The sequence below is a fragment of the Girardinichthys multiradiatus genome, chromosome 20, assembly GCF_021462225.1.
Source record: "Girardinichthys multiradiatus isolate DD_20200921_A chromosome 20, DD_fGirMul_XY1, whole genome shotgun sequence".
Lineage (NCBI taxonomy): Eukaryota > Metazoa > Chordata > Actinopteri > Cyprinodontiformes > Goodeidae > Girardinichthys > Girardinichthys multiradiatus.
Genome location: NC_061812.1, coordinates 21,652,879 through 21,665,472, shown reverse-complemented (window position 1 = coordinate 21,665,472; position 12,594 = coordinate 21,652,879). Strand labels below are relative to the sequence as shown.

General features: G+C 37.9%; 1 protein-coding gene across 1 annotated transcript in view; it reads right to left on the bottom strand.

Annotated features, from left to right (window-relative positions):
* kcnb1 (potassium voltage-gated channel, Shab-related subfamily, member 1) overlaps positions 1–11,394 on the bottom strand; it is a 55,231-nt gene extending 43,837 nt beyond the window's left edge. The window contains exons 1-2 of the mRNA XM_047348760.1: positions 11,047–11,394; positions 8,378–9,029 (exon numbers count right to left, since the gene is read on the bottom strand). Coding sequence (XP_047204716.1) covers positions 8,378–8,950 — 573 coding nt within the window. The 5' untranslated portion in view covers positions 8,951–9,029; positions 11,047–11,394. The remainder of the gene's footprint in view (positions 1–8,377; positions 9,030–11,046) is intronic.
* Positions 11,395–12,594: the final 1,200 nt, after the last annotated feature.

Here is a 12,594-nt window from a genome sequence, read left to right as displayed (position 1 = left end):
ATACCAGCACTGTGGTTCTTCCACAGTCTGCATTTATACGGATGTCATTGAACACCTTGACAAGAGCAGTCTCTGTACTGTGGTGAGCAGGAAGCCTGACTGGAAGACATCGAAGCGGTTGGTCGTTGTTAGGAAGTTGTTTAACTGTTGAAACACAGCTTTTTCAATAATCTTTCTGATGAAGGGGAGGTTTGATATAGGCCTGTAGTTCTGTAGTAGCAGCTTGTCCAAGTTGCTCTTTTTCAATAGAGGTTTGATAATTGCTGTTTTTAGGGCCTGGGGGAAAACACCTGACAAAAGGGACGTGTTTATTATTTGTGTTAAATCAGATGTTTTTACAGGCAACACTTTCTTAAGGAAAGCTGTGGGTAAAACATCGAGACAGCAGGAAGAAGAGCTTAGTTGCTGTACAATTTCTTCTAAGTTTTTGTAGTTTATTTGGTGAAATTGGGAAATTTTGTCAAAATCAGTTCTAGTTGGAGACAACATTGGTACTGGAGTTGATGTGGATGTGCTGACTGCCTCTCTGATCTTTTGGGTTATTTGTAGAATTTAGCAAATTCATTGCAGGCCCTGGTAGGGTGGAGTTCAGATGCTACAGTTACAGGAGGGTTTGTTAACCTGTCGACCGTGGCAAATAATGCACGAGCATTGTTAATGTTTTTGCTGATGATCTCAGAAAACAAAAATTCCCTTGCATTTTTCAATGTAAGTTATATCTGTAGAGTCTTTCTTTATAGATAATATAGTGAACCTGGAGTCCAGTCTTTCGCCACCTGCGTTCAGCTTTTCTACACTCCTTTTTTTCCACTTCTGACTGGTGGAGCACTTCTCCATGGAGACATTTTCTTCCCAGAAACGACTTTCACTTTAATTTGAACAATTGAATCAATGATGTCTGAGATTTTAGAATGAAAGTTTTCTACCAGCTCATCTACAGTGTTACAGGGCAAAGTGGAGGAAGAAGAGTAAATCTGGTTAAAGGTTTCAGCAGCACCGTCCTTAAAGATGCGTTTTCTTATCATGTCTCTTTGGCAAACTGAGTCATTGCAGATGATGCTTTTAAAAATAACAGAAAAGTGGTCAGATAGGGCAACATCAGTTACAGACACCTTCGAAATGTTTAGACCCTTAGTGATGATCAAGTCCAAAATATGTCCCTGTTTGTGCGTTTGCTGTTTAACATGTTGAGTCAAACCAACATTTCTAAGAGTGTCACATAGATCTATTGCACTTGTGTCTTCAGGATTGTCCATGTGAATGTTGAAGTCTCCCACAATAATTAAACAGTCATAATCAACACATATCACAGATAAAAGTTAATTAAAATCACTGATAAAGTTTGTTTTGGACTTAGGAGGCCTGTAAATATTCAAGAACATTGTTCGGACCGGGCTCTTTACCTGGAGAGCCAAATATTCAAGAGTCAAATTTGCCCAGAAATACTTTTTTACACTTTAGTAAATCTTTAAACAAAGTGGCCACCCCTCCACCTTTTAAAGAGTAAAGTAAATATATATTCATCAATGAGCAGATAATGAGATTAGGATTTGCAGAAAACACTGCAAAAGCAATGTTGATTATCATCAGATGAAATAATCCATACTCATTTTCCTGAGGCACTGCAAAGTGCTTTTCCCTTATATTTTTGTTAAACCCAGGACATAAGATTGTGAGAACTGAGACGGTGATGAATGGTCAACTGGTGGTACTCATTTCCTTTTTTAGACTACAGCATTTCCTTCAGTGTAACACAATAAACATTGATTTTGCCTTTCTCGGAAGAAGATGTTCCCCCACAGACATGCAGAACTTATTTCAGTTTGTTTCCAACAAAAAGCAGACAGTCCTCCTGAATCCTTACCGCTAAATATTAGCCTGTACAAACTGTAAATTGTTTAATTTCCATTTTCCACAATGCTTGCTGTAGGGCAAAATGATGCACAGCATTTGCCCTGAAAAAAAAGACGAGTGAAACAGTTCGCTCCTTAAATCCTCATAAATATCCGACCTTGAAGACACGATCAAAGGTTTTTTTCATGTTAACACAAAGGTTGCAGTTGCAGGTCGTCTTGAATGGCCTGCTGAGGGCAAACCAAATCTTCTATGGACTGAGGGTGAGCACAGCTAATGGGAGGAATCAGAAGTGGCTTTACAAGATAAGCACATACAGTGTAGCTGTGCAAAGAATGCAATTACTTTACAAATGGCTGTAAAAAAATGCTGAGGCTTATTCAACAACACTGTGCTTCATATCATAACACAACTGCTTGAGCTTTAACATAAAGCAGCTGCTCAGTGTTTGAAATGTTAGAAAATGCTCAGGCAACATGACCTGACTGCTTATCTCATAATAACTGAATGAATCATGAGCTAAACTCTACAAATACCAACTAACCTTGATTTCTGTTTTGCCTTTCCTGTATATCAGAGCATATAAGGTAAGCGCTTGTCAAAACTGTCTTTCATTATTAAAATTATGCCTAGGAAAATATTTGTCTGAACAAGTACGGACATTATTTGCATAGATCTATAAATGTGTTACTTTTCATGTCTGCTTCTGTGTGCATAACAATTCTGCATTATGGAGGAGATAAATTGAGCTTCATTTTATAAAAGCAGGTTCTTGGAGATTTGATACAACCATTACAGGAGATACAGATAATGAGTTTCATATTATGTTTTGATGAGATGGTAATTAAGATAGCTAATAGCTGCACATCCACACAGTTGAGATGAGTTCTTCAATAATAGTAATAATAGATAGTGAGTATTATACATAATAAAAGACCCAAGATTCCTTGGGAACATTAAAATATACTTGTATACCTAATACTACTAATAATAAAAACAATAATAATAATAATGATGATGACCAATTCAGAAGAACAAACCTACTTTAAGCTTTGATCTTTACCTGCCTTTCTTTAGTTACATTGAACAAATATTGAACGTACATTGGATATAACAAGTTTGCATACCCATCCTAAAATGTAATGTTTTGTGATGTAAATTGAACGCTATTTTCAGATTTTCCCCACATTTACTGCGACATGTATCCTGTCAGTTCAACTGAGAAACACACTATTTTATTGACGGAAAAATGTATAAAAGAAATTATAATAACCATCACCATATTTCACTGGGGGTTTGGTGTTCTTTTTGCTGAAAATGTCAGGTTTGGTAACACATTCTTCCACAAGGTTATGGAAGATTTTAGCCAGGCCTGGATGTTTCCTTGGAAAGACAAACCTCTGTCTGTCAACCCTACTCATTAGTGTCATTATCCCCTGAGGAGTAGTGGATAATGTATGTAATAGCAGTTTGTATTTTTGTTTTGTGTACAGATTATTTTGGAAGTTTTATTGTTCAGTGGTGCATAGTCAGTTCATTCATTTGTGTTGTTTCTTTGTTCTTTCTTGTGTTTTGCTATTTGTGGATTGGTGTTTCATTCGGGGTATAGTCTTTAGTTTTTTTTCAACTCTCTTTCCCTCAATTTTCCCTGCTCAGGTTCTTCTCCAACTTTACTGCATTCTCCTGATTAGTCAGGAGGACTAGGCAGCAAAAATTAATTCCTGGTTCATCAGATTGTCTATAATTGATTGCAGTTGTGAACTCAAGAATACTGAAATCAAATAAAAAAGTGTCTGAAGTGTAAGGATTATGATTATTGATTAATTAATATTTATCAAGAATTATAATTTAAAGTCATAATTTGAGAACATTTTTTTTTATTTCTTAACCAAAAATCATTACTTACGAATAGAAATCCAAGATGTCCTCTGGTGTTGTGATTATGGGCTCAAAGCTCTTAAATAATTACAAATTATTAACCAAACCACAAACTGTCACGGTTTATTCAACCACTTCACTGAAGATGGAGGATCTTTGACCTTGTTTTGACAGAAAAATCACTCTTGCACGAAATAAACACAAACGCTTCTCTTAATTATATATATATATATGAAGATTTATTGAAGCCAAATAATCCTGATATACCATTATTCTGGTCTAAAAACCTTCACCTAACTAACAAGCATCATTCTACACAAAGGGAATAAAAATGACTACCTAACAATGATAATAAAAGAAATATATATATGCATTTAGTGTCTATGAAGATCAAACCAACAGTTTTATGGACAAAATGTGTAATTTGGGTTAAATGGAAAGAGAAGTCCTGTTGTGCTGATGTCTCGATTCCAGCGATCAGCTGATAAAACGGTGAGCTGGGTGCTCTTAGCCACTATCTGCTGATCGCACAAAATCTCAGACAAAGGGTCATAAAACTCTGAGACGGGAACTCAGTGGAAAATCTCCAGCAATAAAACTGGAACAAAGAGTTGTCAGACCACAAGGTACAGACCGCAGCTGCTTTGAATGAAAAACTATTAAAAGTCCAACTTCTAACTCCTGGCTGATTTGAGATCAGCCAGACAAAACATCAACCACGCACAATTCAGCAGCGCTTGCACAGCAAATCAAAACACAGCTCAGCATAAAACGCTTCAATCAGTATTGCATAAAACAAGTTAATACCTTAGATTAACAGGTGATCCTAAATCACCTTAACTATGCCTCATCCTGCCCAGACCTCTAAATGCACCTATCCGATTTAATATAAAAAGAACGAAATTACTTTGACGTGGATTTCTGCTCTCCACCGTTTGAGGATGGATCAGATCTGGTGAAAATGAAGGGAGGGGGACCATGCCTTCGTGATCAAATTAAGAAAAAAAAAAAACGAAGGGTAACTTCTCATCCGTCCAGGAAGGGAAAAGATTAAGAACTGTTTAGTCGACTGAATAACAAGGAGGAAACTCATCTCCTTGGACATAGAACCTCTGTAGGTTTCCACCTGCGCCGGGTGTCGGTGCGGTCTTCGATCGGCGAATAAATCTCCTGATCTACTCGTATCAGACAGATTTCCAGCTTTCAAGCTCTTCCGGGAATGGCCTTGTGGAGCAAAGGTTCGCCTGCGAGCTTTTGTCTCTCCAGATATGCGCCTCCGTTGCGCTGTCCTGTGAGACAGGTGGGAAATGGCCACGAAACTCTGTACCTCAGCCAGTTTATGCTCCCAGTGACGTCAGAGATGCGACGTCTGTTGAGCTGCGCATGTCAAAATGTGCGACCAAAATGGATGACCCCAATAGAAGAAAATAAAAAAGGTGTGCACACATTAGCGTGTTCTACTGATGGATTCTACAGCATATACAGTATATTATATTACATGTAGACATTTTTGGTATGAAATACAAACTATTAACTTAATAGAAAAAAGCCCTGCTAATTACATACAGACCAAAATGTTCCTAAATTGCACATATTGGGTATATGCATAAAAAAAAGTTGTAATAGCTTTCTTACTGTTGGGCACCGACATTTTAACTCCCGCATTGCGCAGAGGGAACATGTTATATAGAAGAAAAAGAGAAACCAATGAGAGGTCTGGAGTTTGGATTTGGTTTAAGCGTTTTCCAAATCGGGATGAATATGGAAAATAGTAAAATAATACTAAGTATTGGAAAAATATTGACCATCCATCCATCTATACATCCATGCAACATATAAGCTTATAATCCCAACCCCCAAATCAAACATCTCATTTACAAAAACAACATTCTTATTTTGCTCTGCATAGAACAGCAGTTACCTATTTTCACCTCTTTATTTGAGTCATATCAGACCCGAAACAGTGCACAGCCGCATGAAAGACTGTTATATAGAGCAGGGAGATTTTATAGAACAGCTTTTTGCTACGTTTTAATACTTTGCTTCATAAAACAAGTTTAAAAGTGCACCAAACCTTTGTAGCACCATGTTTATGATGCATTACAATCACATTTCAGGTCAGACATTTCCAACACACATTCTAAATTCAGAGCACGCAGCGGAACTTACAACATCAAATATAAAGTGGGTGATGGTTTTTTTTTAAGGCAGGGAGGATGTGCCTGTAAATGCAGCAGTGCTTAGTTCAATTTAATAGAAAAAAAGAAAAAAACACATATAACTGCATGTAACTGTAACATGACATTTTAACACACTAATTTTGATAAACACCATATTTAAAGTTACTGCATTTGATTTACCTTCTTGTCAGGAAGGTGGAAATCAAAATTACACCCTTTCATCCTCACACATTAAAGTGCAAAAACAGGATGGCTACAGACTGTTTTTACTTGCACAAACATATGTAGACATTCAAATATCAAACCCAGCGTAGTTCAAAAGTTATTTAAAGACTAAAACTGATATTTTTGAACGGTTCTCAAACCTTTTTTTTATCTCATTAAGTGTAGAAAAGATGCATGCAATATTGAAGGGTTGAGGCAAACAGTCAGTTACTGAGTAAGCAATCTGAGACCCACATTGGACACTGTCTAATTAATCTGAGCGCAAAGCCAAAATGTTCCACCAGGTCTGCTGTTGGATATCCAGAATACAGTTATAGGATGCCAAAACATCTATCCAAAAACTAAATGTGAATACAGATAAGTGTGGAAAAGTGGACAAATTGAGTTTATTACTGTTCTGCTACATGCATCTCTGTAAATTAGAATTTTGTGAAATGTGAATTTACGTCAATAATTCAGTTCAACAAATGATACTCATATTGACCCTTGGGTGTTTGGGTTTTGGTCTTTATTTGTGTTTTTGTTTCCGATACTTTCTGAGTTCTTTATTATTATTATGGTCTTGCCACATTCAGTTGTTTATTATTGTCATTAGGGTTTTCCCATATTTGTTCATTCCTACTGTTAAGTTTCTTAGTTAATTGCTGTCTTCTGTTCTTTGATTTATTTCACTTAGATCAGTGTCAGTCTTTTTCCCCTTGCTTTATAGCTAATTATTCACCTTCCCTCAGTCTCCCTGTTTTGCTTTCCTCCACAGCTGTTACAAATTCCCCTTATTAAGCTCACCTGAATCCAGTTTAATTTTCTAGCCTTACCTTAGTTTATAAGAATACTGATTTTCATTGTTTATTACTGGTGACTTCTGTTATGCTGGCCATGGTCCATGTCCTACTGTCCCTTTGATTTCCCTGTAAGTTTTCTTTATTTATTATTAAAAACTGTTAATGTCCATTACTGTTTTGGTCACTTACAAAACTCTTCATGACATATATAGATTCATAACATAGTGTTATAATTTCAGTGTTTATTTATAAAAACCCCAGATTCAGTGTTTCAGAAAATGTGAATATTAGATAAGACTAATAAAGAAGAATTTTAAATACAGAAATCTTGGCCTACTAAAAAGTGTGTCCATGTTGTGTGCTGAATATTTGATTGGGACTCCTTTTGCATGATTTACTACATCAATCTGCATCAATACAGTGGACGGTGGGGTATTGATATGATCACTCTGAGGCACTACTGAGGTGCTAAGAAAATCCAGGCTGCTTTGATAGCAGCCTTCAGGTCATCTATCTTGTAGAGTCTGTTGTATTATCCTCCTCTAGACAACTTTTGAATAGGCTTTGCTTCACAATATTTTGAAAGCTGCTGTTATCCCTATTCCTTGTGCACCTTTTTCTAGCACAGTTTGTATTCCACTCAACTTTCCATTAATATACTTGGATGCAGAACTCTGTGAACAGCCAACTTCTTTAACAATGAGCCTTCTTGTTTAGGGGGTCAGTGACATCCTGTTTCTGTTTTAAAAATCTGTTAATTGGTGTTATGTACCATATACATTTTCTTACAAACTGGATTTTTGGTTTTCATTAACTGTAAGCCATAATCATCAGAATGAACAGAAAATATTTCACTCTGTATGTAATGAATTTCTACATATGTGTTTACATTTTTCAAATAAATAAATAAAAACATGCCTGAAATAAATGTACTTTTCAATGTTCTACTTTATTGACCTGCTGCTGTTAGTAAAAACTGCTTAAACTTGCTTTTTCAATAGTACACATAGTACTGAAAAGTACATAAGAAAACATATTTATACAATTATTGGTATATTCACATCTAATTATTTGCTTATACAAATGACATATTTGAGTATCTAGTTTCGGATGTTTTCTTTTGAATGCATCAGTCAATCACTTATTTACTGTATTACCTTCTAACAAGCCAAATATTGCAAGACTACTGCAACTAATGGTCATCAGTTTTGCAGATTAATGCCAAACTACACTCTCAAGGGCAACAGTAAATCCCAGTAAAAATTGTGAAAATAATCCCAGAATGCAATTTCATTGAGAAGACCAATTTGGATGAAAAAGAGTAATGATATATTCAGATTTCTTGTTTGTATTTGTGCAGCTTTGTCAGTCTATGGTTTGTAGATGCATTAGAATCATGCCAGAAGGATTACATCAGTTGTATGCTCAACTCACACCCAATATCCAGTTCAAAATTACCTTTGCTGCAACAGATGAGCTCGGCTTTTCCAGCAGATCCCAAAGTTTCTTCCGTTTTTCTGCACAACAACTGTTGTCAAATTCCTCTCCGTCTCTGTCCTTTAAATTGTCAGCCTCTCTCTTCAGCTCTTCGTTCATCTGCTCCTTTTTCTGGTGGTACCTCGCCTGGCAGCAGGACTCCAGATAAATCTCGTCAATGCCCCAGTAGTCAAGCTCTTGGCTGAAGGACAGAGCGCACATCTCCTCCATCATGTGCAGTTTGCCTGTGCGGTAGAAGTTCAGAATGGACGTGAAGGCCCCTGGATGTCGATCGAAGAAGTACTCATTCTCCTCCAGGTTATAATCATCACAGACCTCCATCAGAGAATCATGGGAGTTGCAGTCTCTCAGTTTTCCCAAACGTGTCCGTGGCAGCCTGTCCAGCGTTCGCCACAGGACCTCATGTGGTAGACCCCCAACATTCAGCCGGACTCGACGGTAACAAGACTTACTGCGGATGATGTCCACCGACTCAGGTGGCAGGGATGATGTCGACCGGGAACCTACTTTGTTTAGATCCAAAGATTTTTCCATGATGACTTTCAGTTGAGGAAGCTTGCAAACACTCAGGACTATGGACTACTGTTGATGTTCATTTCTTTCATTGTGATTTCTATAAAATCATAAAAACAAAAATAAGTTTTTAGTGTTTTGGGCAACATTTCAGTGTCATATAATTAATTAGACTTTGAAGTAATATGGTGAAAGCAGGTTGTAACTTTGAGATCGGTGTGGAGGTCTCCAAACATCCCTTAGGTAAATTCAACATTTGACTAACTGTGTATTTTTTTCCAGTCTTTTCAATGTTTGATAGAAAACCAATTGTTTGACTAACAGCTAAAACCAACACCAACAAAGCAGCGAATTTCAGCTGACGTTCTACCCGATTTCCTCTCCCAGCTCCCGAATAAGACTGACTCATTGAAACAAGCAAAAAACAAAATTGCAGGATGCTGAAGGCCAAATTTTAAAAATCAGTTACTTAAAACTCTGGCTTCTCTGTCATGTATGAGGCCGCTTATTATTATTAGTAGTATTATTATTGGTAGTACTACTGTAATTGCATCTCCACCTCTATCATGATGGTGCCCATTAATGTTGGTTGTATAAGTTCAAGTGAAGGAAAATAATGAACAGCATATTTGCTCATGTGTTAACTTAACCAAAGTTTTCTTCTGTAGGATCAGGCTGTACTCTGATTCAACTTAAAACAGCCCATCATGATTAAACTAAAAAGGCTTTTGTGAGCAGATGGGCATTACTGAGATGACTCACCCATATTAGCAATGCAAGAAACAGCCCTGGCTTAGTTTGTGTTGTCATAATCTCAACCAGTGACTAAAAAGAAACTTGATGAATTATGTATATGTATTGAGAAAAATCACCACCATCTGAACTGCTAGGTTAGAATAACAGGACAGAAATTACATCAGGTACTTAAGTTTAAGTCTTTTCTTCGAATTATCTCTGACATGACATTATCATCTAACATTGTATTTTTCTGAAGCAGTAATAAACATGTGAACACGTGGGATTGTAGAGATGACTCATGCTTTAAAACCACCCTGCAGAGTCAAACATCTAGCTTTTGGTGATCATAAAAGAAACGTTTGGAAACTTGGATTAAAAACATCCCCGTGTTTCATAACATAAACAACATGATAAATGTAGGTTAATTTGCAATAACTTCGCAAAACTACTCTGGCTTACCTAACTATTGGATCTTCAAGAATTGCATGCATGCAGTGCATGCCCTATGGTTCGAGCTTTCTTGGTTTAATTTATTCGTTGGCATGTTGCAGTTTTTGCTCTTTGCTCCAATGACGCCCATGCAGTGCTGTGGGTGGGACGCAGGGATGCTACAGCGCAAAGTGAGCGCTGTCCAGCCCAGAGGTGCTGAAACACCAGGGAAGCACAGTTTTCTCCCTGAATTACTGCATTCAGTCTGCTTCCCCAGGGGGATGACCCAAAAGAAAACATATTTTTTGACTCAGTCTAACATGTCCTGTTAGTTTTTATGACTGTAGGCACTGTAGGCACCAGCAAGCCTACTTCACGCCACTGCTTACAGTGTTAATGAGAGCCCGACAGTAGACTAGGCCTGTAGGTGTGATCTTTAATCATTGTCACACAAAGTTTTTTTACTCTTCCCAAACCCCATAAGGAGTGACAACTGTGTCACGATCAAAGTAGAAATATAATCACATCTAAAATGAAAATTAAGACGGATGCCATATGTGTAGGACGCATTGGGAACATGCAGTAACAGGCTACGCTAAATATAAGAAAAACAGTTATTTGAACCCTCCTGTTCCATCAGACTTAAGGCTTCAATAAAGCAGGTAAACATTACATAAACACCACTCCCTCTTGTGCAAACGCTGCTGTTCTGCGTAGCTACAAGGAGGATGTAAATAAGCTGGGATGGAACCATCTAAAAGAAGTGCAAAGTCTTTATCTTGTTTTTCAGAAGGTGAATGCTCCATATTGGTTCGGCTGGGATTGCAGGAAGCTCACACACTGAAAAGCTATCACAACTAACAGGTTGCAAAGTGCAGAGATGGATGCGAGCTTAAAAAAACACCACAATGTGTTGTAGTCATACTGCACTGAATCAAACCAGCACGTACCAGCTCTGTGATCAATCAATCCGCAGCCACAAGCGAAGATGAAGCAGGGGCGTTTAAAAAAAAAAGCAGGAGGCGTCGATATTGGTTTACAATTGCCAGGGTTTAACCCATCTCCCCCTCGTCTGCCTCCGACATGGCAGAGACCGATCCTCAGCACGATCCGAACCGCCAACCCCCCGGCTTCCCGCTCCGCATGTCGCACCGCGCTGTTTGCGCCCGGAGATCAACAAGTACGCCAGCAGACAGCCCCCTTCGCATGGACTACCTGTGTTCCCAGTCAGCTGTGCGAGAAGGCACCGCATCTCTGTGAAGGTGGATCCATGGAAGCTCCGAGTTCCCCTCCACATCTGTTTAACTCATCCTGCACCGAGTCCTTAATCACTGTAAACACACCTCACTGCTGTGGACTCTAAGGCTCGGTTAGCTGACGCGAATGAGTATTTGCCAGATGTTTTCTGATTTTGCTTTTTTGTACCACGCAAATGTTTCAAATAATCAAATTAATTTCAATAAATAAAACGAACATAGTAAATGAAAGTGGCGGGTTTCAAACCAATCTGATCTTATATAAGAACAAGCAAATGTCCTCTAAACATTATAACTGATTGTTACATTCTTGGGGGCAACAATTGCCATGAAGCTTTTGCAATAATCTTTCAGATCTCTGTGGAGAAAATTATCTCCACTCTTTTTGGGAGACATGTTTTAATTCAGAAACATTGGAGGGTTTTCAAGCATGACCTGCCTGGTTCAGTAATGGTACAGCAGTAACCGCGTCTGTTAATTTTGGCCAAGTCAAAGCCTTGCAAGAGACTCCAAAACTTTTTTTTTTTATGGGGTCTTGATGGTGAGCTTTAAATCATGGTCCTGCTGCATAGCCTATGTGTGCTTACACCTAAAGTCAGACCCTGATGGAGATATTCTCCTTCAGGATTTTCCGGTAAATGACAGAATTCAGGGTTCCATCAAGTCGCCCTGGTCCTGAAGCAGCAAAGCAGCCCAAGACCATCACACTACCACCACCACATTCTTTTTCTGAAATGCTGTGTTACAATGTTAGATTTAACAGGAAGTAACTTTCACACCGTTTGGGTTTTGTTTCCTAGTCCACAGAATATTTTCTGTAGATTTAGGAGATGTTTTACGGAGGTGAATGTCGTTTTCCTATTGTTGAATTTCCTATTGTTGACTTATTAATAATGACTGATTTTGATAGGGCGACCACTACTGAAAAGGTAGTGGAGAAAACCTCCAATTGCAAATAGGAGGTTTTCTCCAATTGCAAATAACGGCTATCACCGTGATTTGCTCGAGTCCCAAAGCCCTAGAAATGGGTTTGTAACAATTTCCAGACTAATAGAGGTCAGCAAATTGGTTTCTCATTTGTTCTTGAACATCTTTAGATTAGGACATGATGTTTAACTTTTGTAATCTTTTAGCCTACTTCAAGTCGTCAGACAGATATTTTCAAGTGATTTCATAATTCAACAGGTCTGGAAGTCTTTTGTCACAGATAATTCATTATTTGGTAAGGAGCACACTTATATT